This window comes from Lissotriton helveticus, chromosome 1_1, assembly GCF_964261635.1.
Source record: "Lissotriton helveticus chromosome 1_1, aLisHel1.1, whole genome shotgun sequence".
In the NCBI taxonomy this organism is placed as follows: Eukaryota; Metazoa; Chordata; class Amphibia; order Caudata; family Salamandridae; genus Lissotriton; species Lissotriton helveticus.
In genome coordinates, this window is record NC_136057.1 from 899374050 (window position 1) to 899398438 (window position 24389).

At 44.2% G+C, this 24389-nt stretch overlaps 1 protein-coding gene across 2 annotated transcripts in view; it reads left to right on the top strand.

Moving 5' to 3' along the window:
- The window catches only part of NTN4 (netrin 4), a 567299-nt gene that overhangs the window by 72540 nt on the left and 470370 nt on the right, over positions 1-24389 (top strand). For both annotated transcript variants that reach the window (XM_078675865.1, XM_078675873.1), the window contains exon 2: positions 15223-15752. In XM_078675865.1, coding sequence (XP_078531991.1) covers positions 15223-15752 — 530 coding nt within the window. The remainder of the gene's footprint in view (positions 1-15222; positions 15753-24389) is intronic.

The window sequence follows — 24389 nt, forward strand, 5'->3', positions numbered from 1 at the left end:
CGCAAATAAGGAAGCGATTTCAAGGGTGCCAGGGGTGTCCAAAGGACACCCTGTAGCACCCCTGAAATGCTCATGTACACTGGTGTTGCGCACACACATGTCCAAAGGACATGTGTGTGTGTAACATGCAACTTTGAAAAATGCACTAAAGTGCATTTTTCTAAGTTTTCGCTATTTACCACGAAGTCAGACTTCACGGTAAATAGTGGCCTCAGATTGCGAATTCACAATTTTTAAATGCTTCATGAATTGCATTTAAGGAATCTCTAATTAAGATTCCTTAAATGCAGGTATTCGCAAATATGCGATTTCTACAAATGCGATTTTTGCATTTGGGATGATGAATCCCAAATGCAAAAATAGCGCTCGCAAAGGGCCAGATTCTCAGAATCTGGCCCTTTGCGAGCCGTTTTCGGCTTGATGAATCTGGCTGATAGTCACATGAACGTGGTGCCGCAATACATCACTATGTGAGTGACTTGAGGGATTGAATAAAGCAGTACCTGATATGATCAACAGCCAATCCGGCAGTGGGAAAAGTGCAAATACAGACCCCAGAATGTAAAGTGCAGTTGGCTATAACGCTAGGACTGTTAGAAGGTATTAGTCACACACCCTCCTGCCACATGGCAGCTATCTCATGACCTTACACACACTGAATTAAAAATAAGGATTCTGATTGAAGGACTTTCCCATCCTCAAAGGATTTTGCAATACGCATATTCTCAATTGAGTTAACATAACTTTTGGAAAAAACTGATTTGGATCTCCAAACATCAAATGCATTGCCCTGCTTCTGTGAGCTAAAGAATGATGATGGATTCAACCCAGATCTGTGACTGGGGGTGATTGTCTGAAAAGTTTCAGCGCTCCGTCCATCATCTCCTTGTGTTTGTTTTGTTAGGCCTAAGTTGGCAGGGTATGCCCAGATGTGGGTCCCTTGCCCACTTTGACACTGGATTCAAGCTAGTCTGGATGATGAGGGTTGTTCCCATGAAACCGGTCCCAGGATGCTTGTTTACAATTCAGGGAAGATTTGGCTTGGCAGTTCAGGCTGGACTGTTCCAATGAGGAACATTGTCAAGAATGATTTGCATATCGCCGGGTCTTGGCTGGGGTGGTGAAGTGGACTAAAGAACAAAGATGGATTCAACTCAGATCTGGACTTGTGGTGAGCGTCTGAAAAGTTTCAGTGCTCCGTCCATCATTTCCTTCTGTTTGGGTTCATACCACCTCCAAACTACCCTGTCATAGCTGCATTGTCCCATTCCTGATTTGCTATACTGATGTTTGCGCTTAAGCATGCATATCTGCATTTGCATGGTTATGTTTGAAGGTTTGAAAAGAGAAATAAAACACATGCATGGTTTAATTATTTGTCCTATAATTGGCCTTTGGTTATTCCTGCAAAATGTTCCTTAGGCTGATGGCTTGTTTTCCAGTCCCAAAAAAGTAATTTCTTAGGGGTGACATTCTCAGTTTCCCATAGCAGAGACAATTCTACTGTTGGTATAGCTCCATCAAGCGGCTGTACGTAGGACACCCTATAATAAGTTGTCGTACCTTATTCTGACCATTCCACACTATGGCCTTGTCGAGTGGCAGCACTGCTATTTTTAGGTGCTGATTTGTCCTGGCCAGGAATGCATCAGCCTAATCAACAATATGTATAGGGCTCTGGTGGCAGCCGTGGCTCCCCTCATTGTGGGGGGCCCTGTAGAGCCCCGAATAGGTGATGTGTCGAGGTCACAGCTCTTCATGACCCCATCAGCTGAGCAATTATGAATCTAAAAATGGGCGATCTTTGGATTTCTCATTAGTATTCTGCTCACAGTACAATATGCCATGGATTTCAAAGCACGGCGCACAATGGTTCAAATGCACATGCGATATCGAGGCACGAGTCCTAGAAGGTAAGATGGACATGACTACACACAATTACAGTCCAAACAGACGTGAGCAATATCAAAACTTTCCAGACTGCCGATTGGCTTTTGCGAGTCAGTTAGCTGACCACTGCTTCCTGTTGAGCGCTGTTGAGCCTTGGCTCGAGGGAGCTGCATTGCTGTGTTGCTGTGCGGTTCGGGGGCTGGAAGCCGGGGACGGTGCGGAGAGCAGCGGAGGGCTGTGCCTGGGGTGTGCCGTGACGCGCATTGCTGTGCTGCCGAGCCGAGTCTAATCCAAGTAAACTGCTGAGCCATGCCGTGAGGAGGAGGAGGTCGTGGCCGGTTGAGGAGGACGTGTCCGGCTGTCCCACGAGGCCCACAAGGCCGGCCCAGGGCTCAGTCAACGCCGTTCACCCACACCAGAAGAGGTAGGCGTGTAGCCCTTGGTGCGAGCCGCGAGCTCTTGTTTTCGCGTGTTCACTGTGTTGACCCACATCCGCACCTGTTAACCGGCACCTAATTGCTTCCAGGGTCATTAGGGGGGGAGCGGACCAAGATGACCAACACCGCGCGTGTAAACCCGTGCCTGTGCCTATTGAAATCACAATGGACACAGAGGTTGCTGAGGGAGGCATGAAAGAGCTCTCCTACCTTGATTCGACGAAATGGGCCAAAATGTTACACTCATATGGGAATTCAATCCCTGGACATCCTCAGCCATCAGCAACATCAAGGCAGGACAAAAGCGAGGTCCCCTCACAAGAAAAAGCATGGGCCACCGCCCTTGATATACTCCAAAAATCAGCAGATGCAATAACCTATCAGGCAGACAAAATGGACATTCAAATCAGCCTCTTAAACACACTTACGGTGTATGTAGTTAAAATCGACGAGAGGATCTCAAACCTAAATAGCCTGATCAGACGGGCCCAGGAAGATGTAGGACGCCCGCAGCAAGGATGTGACTGTTCACCAATAGTGGAGAAACTCTGCTCACTCCCAGGCATCATGGAAAAACTTGTAGCAGACCTAAAAGAATTAGCAAAAGCTAAACCCATCCCTGGAAAAGACAGTGACGCTGGTTTAGGCAATCCAAGCGAAGTCCCTCAAGCAAAAACACGTTCCAACTTAAGGTCAAGAGGCGAAGAAGAGGCCAACTCCTCACGTCTTCAAGAGACAGTGGTGCAAGGTGGCGGAACGAGCGAACAGCAATTTCCTCAGGTCACCAGCAGAGTATATTCCACCCTTCTTTCTCCAATCGAACAAGTAGAGGGTGATCCGATGGGAAAAGTGAAAAGACAGAGGAAGCGGAAAGGACGCAATAAAATGAGAAGGAGTAAACAAGTCTTAAATCTCTACCCAATGTTTAACACCCTTAGACGTCCTGGAGCTTCAGGAGATGACGATCTAAAAAATCCTTTTGATCCTGCAACTACAACGGAAGCCCAACGAATCATCCGGGTCAGCGAGAGAAGGAAGAGTGACACCTCCTGTGTATCAACTACACCGATTCCTCTAGGAAAACGTGTGCTCAGCGGAGCAAAAGAGCAAATAACTACGACTAATATGGCTCCCCCAATCACAACCATCAAACAGAACGATATAGCTGTAATCCACACACCAAGCCTCGTGACAAGGCAGTCTGGAGGCCCCATATTAAAAGCTAGGCACAGTAAACTGTGTCAACAACCAACAGGGCAAACTCCCAGCGAATGCCACATGGGTCCTCGGTAATGGACATAACGAACGGCCCATCACCGTGCATAATGAGGTCTTACTCACGGACCCTTCGATAAAGGTTGCTCAAATGTCCAATATGGATAAAATAGAGGACATGCCTAGGCCGATCGGCTCAGCACTAAATGGGGAAGTCCTCTCTACCTTCTTTAACCCAGAATACAAGTCTAAAGGTTGCCATGACATCCTAAATCGGGTTAACATCTTAAAGCTGATTCAAACGACAGGACTGTCAAAGGCAATAACCACACAAGACATAATATCGGTAGAATTTGTTGCACCATCCCAAGGCCAATCAAACGAACCCACTAAGGTCACCTGGAGCACCGCAGAGGCAATGAACAATATTCTAGGGCTAACTGATACCTTCAAGCAATGGGGGATACTGATTCAACCAGGCAAAGAAGCAGGCTATCCTCACGTCTTACAGGAAAGCCGTAATGACGAACGCAGTCATGCAGGGAGGGGTTTAGTGTACTCTGTCCTCAGGGGTGCACAAAACAAATCCCCCACTTCCGTCTGCCCTCTGAGGAATGTAAGAGAAGACGGGATCACACCAACTAGGAAAAATGACGAGGCCGGTACATGGTCATGGCTGGCTGGTGCCCTGAACACAACCCGCCTCCTCCGCTGACAGCTCAGCAGGGAGGACCGCTATGAAAAGACTCCTCTAAAAATCTGTTCATGGAACATCAACGGCCTAACAAGCAAACTTGAGGATAATGCCACTATCTCCTATCTTCGGAGTTTCGATATACTGCTATTACAAGAGACATGGCTTACGGTACCGCAGCACTTAGAAGGCTTCAAAACCCATCACGTTCCAGCTCATAAACTGAATCGTCCAGGAAGAGGGAGCGGCGGTCTTGCAGTATATATATATCAATAAAAAATGCAGTCACCTCCTGGGACCTGTCGGGCTCATCAGACTGTCTCCAGTGTGTGGGAATCTCTCACACTTCGTGCAACAGCCAAACTCGGAGGCTAATCTTAATGAATGCTTACGTCCGCCCAAATACAGCATCAAGGAAATCCTTTGTAGAAGGAGCTACAGCGTCAGTAGTGAGAATGCAAACAGACCCGCTAAATTCAGAAATCTTATTTACTGGCGACTTCAACATGTGGCTAATGTCAGACCTCCAAAAAAATGAGGTCACCAAATCACACGATAGCATCTGGGCTATACCACCGCAGGACCGGCCTGGATGGCACAAGGAAGACCCACATGGAAGTTCCCTACAGGCAACCTTGAAAATCTGGGCCTTAGAGCCCTAAACGGGCGTTATTCCTCAGACAAGCCGCCTCGATTTTCTTATCTATCAAAAAAAGGCACTTCATTAATTAACTATACTTTTGTTAGCCTTTCATTGCTCCAACAGATAGCAGGTTATTGCTTTGGAAACAAAACAGAAAGCAATCACTGTCCCCAAGGAATTATGCTGAGCACCAGTTTCATGCAACACGAAGAGGAAAGGGCTTTGCCATCCGAGAGTTTTACAATCAACCTCAAACGAATTAAATGCTCCTTTAAGAACCTTCAACAAGTAGCAACAGAGGCCAAACAAATAATTGAGCGCCAAAATAGGTGCCCGGACAATATAATTGCCAACTGGTCTACATTTGCAATTGAACTTATTGACAGATACGCGAAACCAATAAAATTCACAATCCAAACTGGTGAAAAGCACAAGCCCCGCACGAATCCTGAGATACTATTAGCAATAAGATCCATGAATCGGATATGGCGGGCCCTAAAAACAGATCCAATAGATCCCACCAAAATAATAAAATTGAGAGAGGCTCGCAGTCACCTTAAGAAAGCGAAACGCGAGCTACGCATAAGCCAATGGAATTCGTTCTGGGCCAAACTGCAGCATGACATTAAAACAAACAACTCTGCCAGGTTTTGGCGTACCATCAATAGTGTATCTAAAGTCGCCTCCTCGAGCATACTGGAAACAGAGTGGGTAGAATTTCTCTACTCTCACTCTAATGGTCGGGATGCGTACAACATCTATTTAAGTCTCCCCTCCGTGGATAAAGTAATACAAAAGTGTCCGGGCACCAGTCTCGAACACTTCAAACTCCCCAACGAAGGAATGGCCCTTTGCTGATCTTAAAATGGCACCAACTAATGAGTGTTTTTCCGTCTCAAAGCTATGTCAATCCTATAACAGTCCAGAAGGCAGACATAGAAAAAATGATAAAAAAGGGACGGAAGGATGTTGCGCCTGGTCCAGGTGGAATTCCTCAAGCTCTGTTCAAGGAAGACGCAACCTTTTGGGCTGCGAACTTAAGCACCCTTTTCAATTCAAGCCTGCAAAATAACATCATACCGCCCTCCTGGCGTGGATCCATTCTCGCACCGATCTTCAAAGGAGGAGATAAAAAATCTCCAGGGAATTATCGCCTTATTGCTCTCATTGACAACGAAGCAAAGTACTTCGTGGGAGTTTTGCTCAACTTACTCAGGGCATGGGCGGACGACAACTCTATAATTTCTCTGAATCAAATAGGCTTTACATCAAACACCGGCACCTCAGTCAACCTTATGACTCTTTCCTGCCTGATTGACCAAGCGAAGTTCTGTTCTTGCCCACTCTATTTGGGATTTATTGACTTCCAAGCGGCCTTCGACAATGTCAACAGAAGCAAACTCTGGCAGAAGTTGTCCAGACTCAACATTCCAGCGGACCTCCTAAGAGCCATTCAACTTCTACACCAGGATACATGGGTCAGGATTAAGATTGGGGATGGCTCAAGATTGTCCCGCCCAATTCCGACGGAAAAAGGCCTCAAACAGGGGTGTGTCTTGGCTCCGACACTCTTTAATTTATTCCTAGCAGACCTTCCTGAAGCCCTCAGCAAGGTTAACTCCCACGCACGTAAACTATCTAGCTTGACGTTGACAAACCTACTATATGCTGATGATGTGGTTTTGTTAAGTAAAACAAAGATCGGAATGCAAAGGCTCCTGGATGCTACCTCTGAATACTCAAATAACAACGAGCTTTGCATCAACAACAGGAAGACGAAAATCCTAGCAGTTCATCCAAGTAAAGCTAAGAAACTTTCTTGGACTTTGAACAATGAAAGTATTGTCGAATCAAACTGTCAGAGGTATCTTGGAGTTATTTTTAACAACAACGAAAAATACAAATCTCACCTAGAAGAACAGAAAAGGAAGGGTGTGGCACTTGCTTTTGCAATTGGACTAATTCAAAAGAAGCTACAAGGCCCAACTCTCGCACCCACACTACAGGCCGCTCAGGCTAAAATCATTCCGACCCTAACCTACGGTAGCGAAGCTCTGAAAGGATTGGAGAGTGGCCAACTGGACACAATCATTATTAAGATCTACAGATCAGTGTTCAAATTACCAACCCATACATCACAGGCACAAATTAGGCTGAAACTAGGCATCTGCAAACAACCGCTGGCCAGTCATGTATTTTCTTATGTGCTGTCACAAACTGAGGCTATCAAAGGAGGGTAGTCTAGGGCACCATCTGTGGGCTAGTATTGACAACAACTCATGGCGAGCAGGTCATGACTACTGGTCAAAAGGTCTAACAACCCTGTGCCTAAACGACCTCTGGAACTTGCACGCTAGTCAGAAGGAATTCAAAAGGCTAGCGAAAATTAGCACAAAACAACTATCAATAGTGGAAGATAAAGCCACCCTTGCAAAAAGCAGTCATGGGTGGATGACCCTTCATTCCTATGCCTCGGTAATTCCACAGCCGTACCTTATCATTTCTTTCAGTGCACAAATGAAACTAAGTTTCTTAAAATTGAGACTGGGAGTTATCAACTTGTTGATGCATTGGCCAAAATGGAAAAGAGAGCACGGACGAGATCTATGCCGACTTTGTGGGAATCACAAAGAAGACATTACACACATCATCTGTCTGTGCCCAAAAATGCTCACTGAAAGACGGGGCCTACTTAAGCATCACTGGAATAGAAAAATGATCAGAAGCTGTAGAGTGGCAGTTCTGGCCTGCTTTGATCCTAGGATCACTGAATTAAACTGTGCCCTAGTAAGATTTATGGAGCGCACTGCAAAAAAACTAAGTGAGGTGCCCACAGCTCGTGACTCTCCATTGGCATAACGTTTGCTAAACCTCACCTGTTACTGCTACCTTGACTGGTTTTTATGAACATGATATTTTAAATGAAATTCTGAAATCCTTTTTTAAAAAAGTTTTGTATTTGCAATGGTTTTTTTAAATCACGCAATAAATAAAATTATTTATTTGAGTCAGTTAGTACTGTCACTGTTATCTGAAGGAAAACAGTAAAAACGACCTCTATGGGAACAGAGACATTACATGCTTATCTTTTCTGCTCACCTATTTTGCATGACAATTTCTTTCCTTGCAGTGATGCGGAAGTTTGGCCTCAAAAGCATTACTCTAACACTTGATACGTGGGGCTTGACAGGGCTGAGGATATTAATGCAGAGCCGCCCCTGAAGTGGGCCTTGAGGGCTGGCGCCATAACGGACCCCAGAGCCCTTTAAGGATCCAGTTCCTGCTTCCTAGAAGTGCCCCAAAGCAGAAGGGGCGCTTCCTTCATGACTAACCCGTGCCAGAGAGGCACCTAGTCACCTGGCCAATTGGGGGGGGGGACAGGTGAGGTTTGAACCCCCTCTAATCACAGCAACACGTCTCTGCGGGAAAATCATGGGGGGATATAAAGCACCACTCCCCATACTTCAGCTCATTATGACATTATGGAGCTGAGGAGCTGCGCCGAAGGATTTTCAAGAACCACCCACCAACTACTAGGCAGCAGCAGTATTGCAGTGCTGGCTAATAAAAAGTGTACAGGAGTTGGTTATGGAGGCACACCGATAGGGCGGTGTGTAGAAGAGGGCCGTTCACTTTGGGATGCCTTACGGCAGGGTGAGAAGTCCTGACAAAGGGGGTAGCAAACAGAGATGGTGCTCGCAGCTCAGACCCCACCAAACAGCAGGGCACAAAAAGAGATTAGCAAGGTAGCAAGTTGGGGCCTAACTCCGGAGAGAGGCTACCCCCCACTCGCAAAGGGGCGTGGAAACCAACAGAACAATGTTTGCCCTCAAAGATGGCACGAAACAAGATACGCCTGCAAAACAGTGAAATAACAAACTGTCAAGGTGATTTACGATTCTATGATATGTAAATGAGTTATGACAAACAAGTGATTTATGACCAACAAATGATTTATGACAAATGATTCATGACAAGCAATGCAAATGATTTATGACATAATGTGTGACTGTTCATGACACAAATGATTTACAATATGATTATGACCAACAAATGATTTATGATAAATGATTTATGACAAGTAATGCAAATGATTTATGACACCCAATTCATGATGGTTCATAAAAATGATTTGCAAAATGAGTATGCATATAAGGGTAATAAACTGCGGCCAACAACGACCACAAAACTACGAGTGTTGGCTGTCTTTGGTAATAAATATGTAAGAAGGTGCATGCCATCCTGGAGTGGGCACAGTGCGGGTGTTATGAGCATCACCCAAAGTGGCAATATCACAGAAATGGCCAAAGCAGATGAGGTCTACAAATGTTTAAGTTAACACAATAAGTGGAAGAATTTTACCACAAGATTTATTGTTAGAGTGTTAAAATTGGCAAGCGGAACTCCTGTTTTAGAGGTGCAAATGTATTGAACAAGCCACACTTAAAGGGCCAGATGTATCTATGGGAAAATGTGTTCATACATATGTCTGAAAGAGAAATAAGGCAGAATGACAGCAAAATGACTTGTCTTGAAGACTGCATAATGTATATTTTTCAGAACCATGGATTTAATGTTTAAGACATGATTGATGACACGAAATTGGTTCTGTTTGCACCAGTGGAAACCAACTGAGTGAAAATATCCAGCTCAACCCATGCTAAAGGTGAATGAAATAAGTATGTAAAGCAAAGTTGAGGGACTGGACCTTACTAAGAAACTCCTGAAGCAAGCAGATCAAGTGTCAGAACATAAGGCTTACCATATGTTAGAGTAATTAGTAAAGAGTGTGGCACTAAAATATACTATAGAGGACTTGAGAATGAAAAATTATGAGTCCATTTTGAGATGATCCAAGGTTAAAAAAGGTGCAATTTTCAGCTTAGTAGTGAAATGCTAATATGTTGGTTGAATTCTAATAAACTTGTTTATACTGCCAATAGGTTTTCAATTTCTAGACTAGTTTTATTTGGTTGCCCCTCGAGAATGTTATAGCTTTCTGAAATCCTGCTCATATGCTATCTTCAGACAACAAGCACTGGCAAAGCCAATAGGTCTCGCCTATACAAGAGCTATTGACTTTCGCGATGTGTTTTTGCCATGTTGTACACCAATGTTGCTGATGTTTGGCATGGCTAAAAGTTAGTGGCATGGAGTGTCCTAGATTGGAGTGGGGAGAGTAGAGTGTCGTAGACTGGATTTGTTGTAGTAGAGTGACGTAAATTGGAGTAAGGGGAGTAGACAGTTGTAGAGTTGAGTAGAGTTTAGTGGTTCAGTGGCAGAAAGTGTCGTAGAGAGCAGGGATGTATGACGGTACCACGCGTACTTTTACAACGCGTACCGTTACAACGCTACTTTTACCACGCAAGTCGTTACAACGACTTGCGTGGAGGGGCGCTGGATAGTACATTTTTTAATTTACTATTCCAACTCCAGTCCCCGTGGACTCTAGGGAAAGGAGTTGGATAGTAAATTAAACTATTTACTATCCTGGAGCGCCCCCCAGCGCAAGTCGTGGTAACGACTTGCGTGGTAAAAGTAGCGTGGTAACGGTACTGCGTTGTAAAAAATGCGTGGTTACCGTTGTATACCAGAGAGCAGTGTTGCAGAGTGCAGTGTCGTAGAGTCAAGTGGCGTAGAGTGGAGTGGCATAGAGTGGAGTAGAGTGGGGTGGAATAGTATGGAGTGAGTTGGAGTTGATTGAAGAAGTGGGTTGGACTAGATTGGGATGGATTGGATTGGGGTAGAGTGGGTTGGATTGAGTGGAGTGGGTGGATTGGAGTGGGTGCACTGGATGGGGTGGATAGGAGTGGGGTGGATTGAAATGGGGTGAGCTGGATTGAATTGTGGTGGATTAGATTGGTTTGGGGTGGGGTGGATTGGATTGGGTTGGAGTAGGGTTGTTTAGAGTGGGGCGAATTAAAGTGGAGTGGAGGGGTAGATTGGATTGAACTGGAGTGGGGTGAACTGGATTGGAATCAAGTGGATTGGAGTAGGGCGGATTTGAGTTGGAGTTGGGTGTATTGGAGTGTGGTGGGCTGGATGGATTGAATTGAGTGAGGTAGACTAAGCGGTGGTGGGGTGGATTGAATTAGGATAGAGTAGGGTGGATTTTCATGCAGTGGAGTGGGGTGGATTGTGGGTGGACTGGATGCGGGTGGATTAGATCGGAGTGGGGCAGTTGCAATTGGGTGGGGTGAGTGAGTTGGACTGGATTGGGATGGGGTGGATTAGGATGGGACGGATTGGGGTGGGGTGCATTGAAGTGGGGTGAGGTGAGGTGGATTGGAGTAGACTGGTGTGGACTGGAGCGAGGTTGATTGGAGTGGTAGTGTGGTGGGTTGAAATGGAGTGGGGTGGAATGGAGTGGGATGGAATGGAGAGGGATGAATTGGATTGGTGTGGACTGGAATGGGTTGGAATGGAGTAGATTGGATTGCAGTGGAGTGGTTTCGATCGAGGTGGGGTGGATTGGAGTGTTTTGGAGTGAGGTGAGGTGAGTGAGGTGAGGTGGTGTTGGGTGGAATAGAGTGGGGCAGACTAGATTTGGCTCAACTGGGTGGATAAGATTGGGGTGGGGTAATTGGATTGGAGTGGGATGGATTGGATTGGATTGGGGCAGATTGGAGAGGTACAGATTGGAGTGGGGCAGGGTGTTTTGGATTAGAGCTGATTGGAGTGGAGCAGATTAGAGAGGGGCTGTTTTTTGAGGATATGAGTGGGCCTGATTGGAGTGGAGCAAATTGTTATGGATTAGAGCGGGGCAGATTGTTTTGGATTAGTGTGGGACATGTTGTTTTGGATCGAGAAGAGCATTTTGTTGTGGGCAGATTGGAGTGGGGCAGATTGTTTTGTTTTGGATTGGAGTGGGTGGATTTGGGATGGAGTGGGGTGGATTGGATTGGAGTGATGTGAGGTTGATTCAATAGGAGCGGAGTAGATTGGATTGGGCTGGATTAGATGTATTGGACTGGTGTGGATTGGATTGGAGTGGGGGTGAATTGGGATGGATTTGGTGGATTGGGGTGAGGGGCAGATTGTTTTGTTTTGGATTGAGTGGGGAAGACTGTTTTTGATTAGAGTGGGGCACATTGGAGTGGGGCAAATTGTTTTGGATTGGAGTGGGGTAGATTTTTGGGGACTCGAGTAGGGCAGATTGGAGTGGGACAGACTGTTTTGGATTGGAGGGGGGCAGATTGTTTCAGATTGTAGTGGTGCAGATTATTTTGGACAGGAGTGGGTCAGATTGTTTTGGGGTGCAGCAGTTTGTTTTGGATTGTGTGGGGAAGATTGGAGTGCCGAAGATTGGAGTGGGCCAGATTGTTTTGGATTTGAGTGGGGCAGATTGTTTTGGATTGAAGTGGAGGGAATTGGAGTGGGGTGGGTTGGGAGGATTGGAGTGTGGTAAATTAGAGTGAAATGTTTTGGGGTGAGTAGTTGGATTGGAGTTGGGTGGACTAGATTGGTGGGTGGTGGGGTGGGGTGGGGTGGGGTCGATTGGATTGGTGTGGGGTGAGGTGGGGTGGATAGAAATGGGGAGGATTGGAGTGTGGTGGATTGGGGTGTACTGCACGATTATGTGTTAAAGCTTAATTAAAAAAATTACACATAAGAAACACATAATGTCGCTTTGCAATAAAATAATAATTGTCTTTTGAGAACAGTGCCCACGAGCAAAAACAGAAGAAAACATGAGTGCAGAGTGAGAAAAGAAGACTTGTAAAGATAAAAGAATCAACTATAAAAATAAATCTTTGCAATTGTATTTGTCCTGCTGTGCATGTTTTTGCCTGCCACATGCCTTCTGTTTGCAGTGCACTAAAAGTTCAACAGAACAAAATGGTACCTAAACCACGTCGAGAGCAGCGGATGGGCACTGATTACGTTGAATCAATCAGTGCTTGGTCCGTGCTCCACAGAGAGGATGGAAATTATGCTAGGCCTGACTTGACGAATTACAAGGCCTTAAAGGAGAGTGCCATGCAAGTCAACAAATGGTAATCAACAAGCGGGCTATTAGACCTTTTATGTATACAGCTGTGTCTCGCAAGCAAGACGCATGCGCTAGCTCAGCATGCTCTTAGAGGCTCCACCCTAAAAAGAGAGATCAACTAAACTCTGTATTTGTGACAGAGGAACTAGTTAATTTTAAGTAAATCAATTTTTAATAGCACAGCAATGCAATCTGATGATTTCACGGCTGAGTATTCTCTTTCTGTCTGCCTTGTGGCATACTTGTTTTTTTTTTTCGAACAAAAGTGTAATTTTAACCCTAAAAGAGCAAGAGAGCAGATATATATGCTTGGAACAGGATATATAGAAATGCCTTCTTCATTTATAACTCTGTGTTATTTGAGGGGATATCATTCTGGCACATTTACTATTAGATCACACAACATGGTGCAGCAGGGGAGCTTGATATGCTGCGTTGCATGAAAGGGAGAGAGCAGTAATGCTCCACATTTACAAAGATAAGGAGCATTTCTTCTCTCTCCATCCACTGGTGCACTGTGTGCTGCCTAGCGCTAAACACTGACACACTTACACCATAGTGCAAGGATGCCTGCAATCCAGGCAGGATTGTTTTTGTGCAGTAAGTGGTGCCTTGTGGCACAAAAACATTCCATACAGGCATATTCCTCTTTCTATCCGTGCTGCAGAATGACTTGGAAAGACAAAGTACTGAGGCGAAATAAAGATATTTTACATTGCTAGGCCTCAGTCAGGTATGTGCACCATTTTGGCACAAGCCCAGGTTTACAAGGTTTACAAAATACTTGTGCATGCCCCTGCTCCACCCAGGTAATGCCTACCCAGTTCAAAGTATAGCAAGGCAAAGCTATGCGCTGCATTGCATTACTTTATATTTATTAAACAATGCAAAGTAAAGTGACTTTTCGTGGCTTAGAAAATGCCAAAAAGGATTTTGTATTTGGGCTCTCCCACAAAAGTGATGACAACCCAACACAAAACCATAGGAAATCTGGGCCCTGATCTGTAGCTTGTATCTGTTTTAATTCTGTTTAGGAGGTAATGTTTACCTGGTAATCGAATATGAATATCAAAGAGCAGGAGCGGTATACTGAAATAAGTAAGATCGAGTAGTAACTCTCAGAGTACCAGTCTACCAGTGGTTACTTTGTAAAATAATGAGTGCCGGTGCACAAAGCTCTGCTCAGCAGCCTGCGACTGGTGTAATTAAATTTTGGCGGGACCTATACGAAGGATGCGTAGTCCTTATTCCCCCTTGTGCCCCTTTAATACACCACCAGACACTCCTTGTCCTTTAATCTCACTCTTGCAAGTTCCTGCTTTCTGCCTTCATGGTGTTTTTTACCATCTTTCTCTTCCTCCGTTTTGTTTGTTTTTCTCTCTCTTCCTTTCGGTAAATGACTGATGCAGAAAAATAAGGGCTGGTCCTCAAAAATGAGTGTCAGGGGGCCCAGATAACAACCACTGGTTCAAATTAAGCACTGCAGTCTGCAAAGAGTACATCAAAGGGAGATGAGTCGCATAGCTTGTACCCATACCTTGATACATTCAAGTCACACCTACTCCCTGCGTAACATCAAGAGCGCCTGCTTCTTTCTTTTGGAAGCCGGCTGCCTTAAAATACATTGGAAGGTTTTGAGTCCTTATCTGTTTCTATACATTTTCTCTTACCTTGCTGATGGGTATTAAATCACAGAAAATACTGTGTGTCCTCAACCGATTCCCTCAAGAAATAGCCTTACGGTACATTTACAAGCAATACATTATTTATTCTGAATTTCAACATAGCAATATTCAACCACTGCGGAGTCCAACATATTTATAAAGTTCTCTGTAGTCAAACCAAGCACTTCCAAGTTTCTATTTCCAATTTAAGATATTATTCAAAGTGATAAGGATGCTAAATGATGTTTTATCCATTCAGGCTTCTATTGTATTATTAGTCATAGGTGGTCACCAGACATAAGGTGGATAGGCTTGCCTATGTAAATGCAAATGAACTTTAACATGTATCTATTGTCTACAAAAATAATAAGGAATGCATGCCTTAACATCTGGTTGCCAAACTTGGTATTTGCCCAGTATTCCTTCAATATGGTGACATGTATAGGTTAGAATGCCACAGTAATGTATGGGCTTGTGAGGCAGTATCTGTTTATGCGTCATAGGAATACATAGGAGCACTTGATGAATGTGGCAATGTGATAATTGAAGTCCAAACTAGAATATTTACTGAAATTGAAGCTCTGGTATTTGGAGAGGAAAACTATGTAGGGTAGATAGGAGAGTTCTCAAGATAACCCTTTTTATTAACACAATTCTATTCTTTTGTTTACATGGATTATTTCTAGGGTTAAGCAGTGTGGCCAGACTCGGGTTGCATTGTGAGAAGGCATGCAATCCACGGATGGGGAACTTGGCAAACGGGCGGAGACTGTGGACGGTGACAACATGCGGCTACAATGCCACTGAACTGTACTGCGAAAGCACGGAAAATCCGGATCTGACCTGCAGGCCACCTGTGTGCAACAAATGCAATGCGGCTCACCCGCGCCTGGCTCACCCGCCCTCCGCCATGGCAGACTCGTCCTTCCGGTCACCACGAACATGGTGGCAATCTGCCAATGATGTGCACAGGGAAAGGGTCCAGATGGATTTGGAAACTACATATTATTTCACACATCTGATCATGGTGTTCAAGTCGCCAAGACCGGCGGCCATGGTTCTGGAGCGGTCACAGGATTTTGGGATCACCTGGAAACCTTTTAAGTACTTTTCTGTGAACTGCTCGGCGACCTTTGCCATGGAGGATGATGTTGCAGTGAAAGGAGCTCTTTGCACTTCTCGATACTCGAGCGCCTTTCCCTGCAGTGGTGGCGAGGTAAGCACTTGCCTATGTCTCGATTGTTTGTCATATAACTCCTGTGTCGTGAATTTTAAGCACGCGTGGTCAACAGAGGACGATGAATGATTGCAGAGCTCATTGATGTGCTAGTTCAGCAGGAAGGGGGCATTCAGGTAAGACACAAATCCCTGGCTATAATAACTAGAAATGCACAGTGAGCGGGTATCACTAGAAATGCATAATGAACGGATATCACTTGAAATGCCTAATGAACGGGTAGCACTAGAAATGCATAATGAATGGGTATAACTAGAAATGCATAATGAATGGGTATCACTAGAAATGCACAGTGAACGAGTATCACTAGAAATGCATAATGAACGGATATCACTTGAAATGCATAATGAACGGGTATCACTAGAAATGCATAATGAATGGGTATGACTGAAAATGCACAGTGAACGGGTATCACTAGAAATGCACAGTGAACCGGTATCACTGGAAATGCACAGTGAAGGGGTATCACTAGAAATGCATAATGAATGGATATCACTTGAAATGCACAATGATCGGGTATCACTAGAAATGCATAATGAATGAGTTTGACTGAAAATGCACAGTGAACGGGTATCACTAGAAATGCACAGTGAAGGGGTATCACTAGAAATGCATAATTAACGGATATCACTTGAAATGCATAATGAACGGGTATCACTAGAAATGAATGGGTATGAATGAAAATGCACAGTGAACGGTATCACTAGAAATGCAGAGTGAACAGGTATCACTAGAAATAAACGGGTTAGAGTCTCTGCGTCGGAGCAACATACTGTGATTCTAGGCAAATCACGTAATCTCCCCGTGCCCATGGACAGCGCCTGGATACTCTCACAGGAGATAAGTTGTGCTATATAAGACTACAAACAAACAAATTCAGAGCAGAGTATCTGGTTGGTCTTTCGTGAACTGTTTCTACCACAGATATTCATTAAACATTCCTAGTATCTGCCTGCATAAAATAATTGTTGCCAAACACAGTTCAAAGCTTACCATATGAGTTCAAGATATTTGTGCTCCCTGCTCATGGACACTCTCAGTGCTTAATTTGTAAAATATGAAGTCCAGGTGCTCAAATGTTTGTCAGAGCCACACCCACTTCCCCCCGGCTCCACCCACTTCCTCCACTAGCACTACCCACTTACTCTATTGGCTCCAGGCCCGAACTGGCCTTTGCAGGCACCGGGCAATCCCCCGGTGCGCCGCAAGGGTGGGGGCCGGTTTTGGGCCCTAGGGGGCCGGTCGAGCACTTTTCCAGGGCCGGTTTTGGTTCTCAGTCCGGCCCTGATTGGCTCCATCAACATCCTCAACTGGCACTGCTGACAGATGTAATACCCGATCTGAATTTCAGCAAGGGAGTCTTCCTCACAGTAAGGTTTTGATAGGAGGTACGCCTACCCTGTGAAATGTTTGAAACAGATTTAATCAAAAGTGCATTTCAAGCAGTAAAAAACATGGACTTAACTGGCATTTCAAATGTAGTTCTTGATCATACAGACAAGGCAAAGATTACAAAAGAGACATTTGTTCAAAATATTACTTTTTAATTAAAGATTTGTATCTTAACATAAAGCACAGAATAATGTCAACTCCCCGAAAAAGTTCTAGAAGAACCAAGGCCAAAAGAACAAGTAGTGGCTGGGCAGTTTGAATTTGACCATATCTCAAGTCATACCTATTAGTGCAAAATGACCACAGTGCCATACAAAATATAAATATATAAAGACGCAATAACAAAAAATAAAATATAAATAAATACAAATAAATACAATTCTAAATGAAAAAAGAAAAAGCAATTTAAGTCTTATAAATACAAAATAAATAAAATATATGAAATAGAACAATAAATATAACATTCAACCAGGGTTTCTGGATGGTAGGGACATTGTCATTCTGAATTTGTACGCCCCCAACATGACCGCTCCTTTTTTCAGGCCACACAGGAATTACTCACCAATGAAGTGGATGCTCCATTTACTTGGATGGGAGACTTTAATTGCGTGTTGGATGCGGCACTTGATAGAGCCCCCCTGAAGGTTAGAACAAAATGAAGGATGACACAAATGCCCAGCAGGGTCATGCAGTTTTCAGGAGCTCATGATATTTAGAGGGAGACGCATCCCACACTCCCACTGTTTACCTGTCAGTCCCTGACGCATGGAACTCAGCGTTGATTGGATAGAGTGCTGGTGTCGGGGGAGCCGGCATTCCCTGAGGCAGAGGTGACTCATTTGGTGCATTTTCTGTCTGATCACTCACCATTGCAGTGCGCAGTGAGGTGGGGAACTCCTGCCCTGGGTCCCAGGCACTGGAGGCTCTCCCCAGATATTTTGGAAGATCAAGTGGGGTGGGCAACTTTAGCACAATCTATTACAGATTACCTGGACCTGAACTTGAGGGGTGAGACTGGGAAGACTACCAAGTGGGAGGCTCTAAAAGCAGTTACTAGAGGAGTAGGCAAGGGGCTGGTATGTGGGGTAAGAAGACAACTACTCGGGGATCTCGATAGGGAGGAGAAGACTCTGGCGACAGTACAGGTAGAAAATTCGGCAGGCCCAGAGAAGCGTAAGAGAGAGCAGGCTTGGCGCAAGTGTTTAGCTGATATCTGGCATAGGCTGGCCTGATACACCTTAACGCATTACCACCAACGTCTATATGCTGAGGGTCGACAATTCGGGTCGCTTGTTGGCCTGGGTTTTCCGAAGGGAGCAGGTTCCCACAATTACGACAGCCCTAACTACTCAGGGAGGCAGACTTGTCCACACTAGAGCTGGCCTTTAAGAGGTGTTCCAACAGCACTTACAGCAGGTTTATACTGCAGACCCCGGAGTAACAGCAGACAGGTATGTTCCAGTGGTTGAGGAATTTGTGCTCCCGCAGCTCCTGCCAGAGGGCATGTAGAAATTAGATGCCAAGATTACTGTCGGAAAAAATGCAGGAGGCTCTTCAAGCCATGCCAGGATTTAAGGCCCCAGGTGCATATGGGTTTCCTATGGCTTTTTTGCAGGCATACTCAGCACAGTTGATGCAGCCTCTGTTGGAGGTGCATGAGGAGGCCTTTAAGTCGGGGGAGCTGCCTCCATCAATGCTTGAGGGTGAAATAGTCATGCTTCTTAAGCCAAGGAGGAATGCACAGGACACCTCAGCATGTCTACTAATCACGATGATCAATTCGGACATGAAAATTCTATGTAAAGTCCTGGCTTACAGACTGGCCCCTCACATGACACATTTGGTCCACAAGGATCAATGCGGCTCTAATCCATCTTGCAATACGGGCATGAATATTCTGAGATTGTCCCATATCATACACGAAACAGGACACGGGGACGAAGCTTTGGCCTTAGTGTCAATGGACATCGAAAAGACCTTCGATTCGGTAGACTGGTGCTACTTGCTGGAGGTGCTTAGGGTGGCGGAGTTCGGCCCAAAGTTTAGAAGATGGGTGCTGATCCTGTATTCAGCACCTAGCGCCAGGGTAAAGGTGAGAGGGAGCAAGTCAGGCGAGAAGACGCTGGAGAGGGGTACACGTCAGGGCTGCCCGCTCTCGCCGCTCCTGTTAGCACTGGCAATACAGCCGCTGGTGATTTGGGTGCGGAGAGACTTGGCCATGTGAAGCATCCAGGTGGGTGGAATACCCCAGGTAATATCATTATAAGCACATGATGTATTATTCTATGTCTCTACACCCCGAGAGGCAGTGCCGAAACTGTTGCGGATACTAGAGGATTTTGGTAATTGCTCTGGTTTGAGACTCAATAGGAGCAAATCTTTACTTTTTCCACTGGCTCAGTTCACTAGGCGGGCGGGGGAATCGCTCCTTCAGCTGTGACTGAAATGGGAGACTGGGCATTTTAGGTACTTGGGCATACAGGTGGCGGGTGATGATTCCCAAATATTGCAACAGAATATTTACAAACTGTTGGAGGCTCTAAGGGGTTCGATTGGATTTTGGAATACTCTACCATTATCCCTAATGGGAAGACTGCCAATAGCCAAAATGGTGGTGCTACCTTGCTGCCTGTTTATGTTACAGAACACGATGTGCCCAAAACCGAGACGAGTATTCGGGGCTCTGGACTCCCTTTTGATTGACCTCTACTGGACGGGACGAAGAAGCAGAGTAGCGCTTGCAAAATTAAATCGCACATATGAGGGAGGTGGACTTGAAGCCCCCAGAATGGAATTATATTACTACGCGGCCCAGCTGCAACAGGCGACTAAGTGGTTTGGCAATGGTGACAACTGGTAGAAGAGGCTCATATGTGACAGTGGTTGAGCTGCCGATCTTATTTATTGAAGGTGCGGGCGCTCCGGAGACAGCACATTACATGGTTAAGCAGACACCGTCTGTATGGCAGCTATTTGTGGAGCAAATCCTTAGGCATGCCCGTTCCATCAGGAATTGTGCGTGTGGGAGTTGGCACCAATCCGCAAAGTGATGGCCAATAGGTCATTCAGGGCATGGCAGGAGGGGGGCTGTAACTCGTTTGCGGACCTGTACCCAAGTGAGTGCTTCATCACATTCTAACAGGCTTGCAGGGACTTTGGGTTAGGACAGGGACAATATTTACAACATGTGACCGTAGCCAATATCTTCAAAGAGATATGGCCCATGTATCCACTGACACCACAACTCACAAAAGCACTAGATACCTCACTCACCAGTGGGACAGGCAAGCGCATCGTATCGCTGCTATATAGGTCAATGAGGGCAGGCGCGTATGTCTTCCCATCGGCCTCATATGAGGCTTGGAATGCCGTTTTGGTGGAACCGCTGGAGGAAAAAGACTGAAAGGTGGTGGGGGCGCTCACACACATGTTCTCCTGTAATGCTCGGTTTCGCCTGATCCATTATAATTATGTTAACCATACATGCATGACCCCTGTGAGGATACATCGCATGTCACCTGGTAGGCCTAATTCATGCCCCAGATGTCATGAGGGGGGCGAAATTCTTACATTTGGCTTGGGAATGTCCCGAGGTCGGCGGCATTTGGGCAGAGGTAGTGGACCTAATAAAGGAAAAGCTGAACAGCAAAATTCAGTTGCTTCTTAAGTTTGATGCGGAAAAGCAAAACGCAAAGCAAAATGGGATATAGGCTACTGCAGTTGCTGTTGGTACTGGTGAGGTAGTATGGTAGAACAAGGGTACCTCGTTAGAAGAACCTGGGGTTAACATGTGTTAAGGGAAACAATGGTTTAATTTGGCCCAATCGGGTCCTGTGCAAACATGTGGGGTACCACGGGGGGGATACAAGGAATTTTTTTTAATTAGACAATTAATCTTTGAGGGAGCACGAAGGTAGTAGGTGGAACATATGTGGTGTAAAATATGCATTTTATTTTGCACACGCATGATTAGGAATAGTCAAAATAATGAGGTGCTCACATTGAGTGAAAGGTGCATAATGTGACAAAGTGAAGTGAACTTAAAAACATTACATCGCATTGACAACAGAAAAGGAACTTCACATAAGTCAAAACAATCGAGAAAGTTCCTGTTGTGGGGGTCTACGACGTTTCGATCTTTTAGGGACTTAAGATCATCTTCAGGACAATGAGTGAGCAACCTGAAATCTCTACTGTGGCCACAGTCCCAGGTGGGATCGTCGGGGTGGTCTAAGGAAGGAAGGCTATTTCAAGAATTGGGCCAAGAATACCTTAGGAAGCAGACTCGATCATTTTGCGCTCACATCTATTTCTGGCTGGAAGTAGCTCCAACTCGAGTGTAGTTTAAATGCACAGTATCCCAAGACAAGACAAGCGGCACAATACTGTACCTTCCTTAGACCACCGAGTGTTTTACAACACATATGTTCCCCTACTACTTTCGTGCTCCCTCAATGATTAATTGTCGAGTTTAAAAAATGTTCCTTGTGTCCCCCCTTGTGGGACCCCACATGTTTGCACAGGACCCGAATGGGCCAAATTGAACCATTGTTTCCCTAAAAACAGTTGGTACTGGCGAGGCATAGAATTGCAATAGTGTGGATGGGGACGCATGCACCAGAGTTTCAGGCATGGTTGCGAGATGCAAGCGAGTGGACACTAGCCGAAGAGATGCACATGAATAGATGTCGCAAAGACAAAAAGTTAGAAGATGACTTAAGGCTTTGGAGGGAACTATGAGGGGATTTAATGGCTGAGGGGTCCCCTACGAATACTCAAAATGCTAATGAAGGGGAAAATTATGGGAGTTCTGAGGATGGGGGAGGAGGACAGGGAGTAAATGGAACCGTATGTCCAGCCTATGTAGTAGAACAATGGAGGGGAGAGTAGAACAGCGGAGGGGCCGATGTCTGGAAGCATTATCACTGTAATTACTAAACCTGTTCTGCCCATATTTACTACTGTGTGCACAATCATGGTCATGTTGTTGATAAAAAATTGAAATAAATGTTATTAAATAAATAAATATATAACATCCAAACAAGGAAGACACATAAATATAACAACATTTTAAATAAATTGACACTGTCAATAAAGTGTTATAAATGCAAATAAATAACATGTATAAACCTATAACAATAATCAAATATCCAAACATGGTAAAGCCTAACTGTTTAATGGATTCAAAACATGGCAATGTCACGTTTTGTCAGTTGGACTGGGCTAGCTATTTTTTCAGAAAAGCCAACAAACTGTATATAATGCTTGTGCATCCCAAATCTTCCTCTTTCCTTGCTTTACTCCTAGTATTTTTGTGTGGATTTAAGTGTGTCCAAGCTGTGCGGAAATACATCTGCAGAGAAAGCTGTCTGTAAAACACAGTAAATAGGTCTAGTTGGCCAGGCTTCTTGTTCTTTGAGAAACCAGCAAAAAAAGGCCTCTTGGCCAACAGTTTTTTATATTCCCCTTGTAAACCTGCCACTTCCACTCAAACTCCCCAAGGTTATCCACATCCAATCACCAGAGTCATCTTTCAAAGGATTTTGCTCTGTCACACTTTTTTGCCGAGTGATATGAATAATTAGTTTCATTTTCTTAGCCAAGTTGAAAACATTGTGTCATGATGAATAGCAAGCAGAACTAAGCAAAAAAAGTTCAAAATGACTATATTTTTATATGCATCTGATATCGCTGCATACACGATGCAAAAATCAATTTTTACTAGGCATTGCTGGAAACAATATATCGGCGACAATCTTTTGTCACAATACTAAAAAGGGCTTTGTGCACCATCCAAAGGAACAATATTAGAGGCATGTCTGGGGGTTAGCTTGGATATTATTAAAGAATATTTTACACACCAAGAGTGACACTTACTTTTGGTATTTGGTTAAATTCCATATATCATTTAACGTTTATCTTGCCGTTTCTACAAGCAGCTGTAGCCTACATTACTGTGGCCAATATGGACATGATTGTTTGCTAAAAGACGTAGGGCCAGATATATAAAGCGTAGTGTTTGTTGTTACCAAATCGTGAATGTTTGTGATTCGCTATTTGTTAATCACAAACACTAGTGTACGAAAGTGTGTTTTACTTTCTGCCATTCCCAGTGGGTTGACAATTGACATTTCTCAAGAATAATAATGAGGTAGGTCTCAGTTTGCGACCTATTGGTAATCGCAAAAATCAGAGGGATCGTGGCCTGCTTTAAAATAAAGCAATCTTATTTTTTTAATGCAGCCCATTTTCCCTTAAAGGAAAATGTGATGCATTATCAAAAGAACATTACAAGTTTTCTGTTCCATTTTTTAAGTGTAGGCAGTAGTCTCTGGGACCACTGCCTGCTGTTCAAAAAAATATTTTTTTTCATTCTCAAACCGGAAGGGCTCCCAAAGGGAACCCTTCTCTTTTACGAGTGTCTTACCTCCAACTTCGAGTTGGTGATATAATGTGAATGCTTTGCGACTGAATTTTGGTCGCAAAACATTTGTACATATCAACGCAAATCGGTATTAGGATGGGACGCACTAAACACACGCCTTCCAAATACCGATTCTCAATTCCAAATTGTGATCCAGTAACAGGTTAATGAAGCGCAATTTGAGCTTTGTACATTTGAAAAAGCCTTTTTACATTTGCAAACAACCCTATTCTGCTAATCGGGCCATTTATGAGTGCAAACAAGCTTTGTACATCTGGCCCTTAATGCTGAAAGAATTATAGCACTTATAGAAACTGCATAATGCTCTTAACTGATTGATGATTAGCCACAAGAATGCTTTTATGAGACTAATTCCTTTTTCCTCAATACATGTATATATTTGATAAAGGGTATCTTTGAATAGTCATTGTATTAATATACTCCTTATGATGTGAATATGTGTATGTATAAATATCTGCATTATATACAGTTCCCCAAGGAGCCATATTGGTCAAAATGTGCTGGTGTTTATTCACTGCTTATGTGAAATAAATCAGAATGTATTTGGGGACATATATATATATATATATATATATATATATATATATATATATATATATATATATATATATATATATATATATATATATATATATATATATATATATATATATATATATATATATATATATATATATATATATATATATATATATATATATCTGTACACTCCAATCTCAGCTTGCAATCTTTTTCTCAAAGACCGGAGCACAGACCACAGCATAAGTGCTTGAAAATGT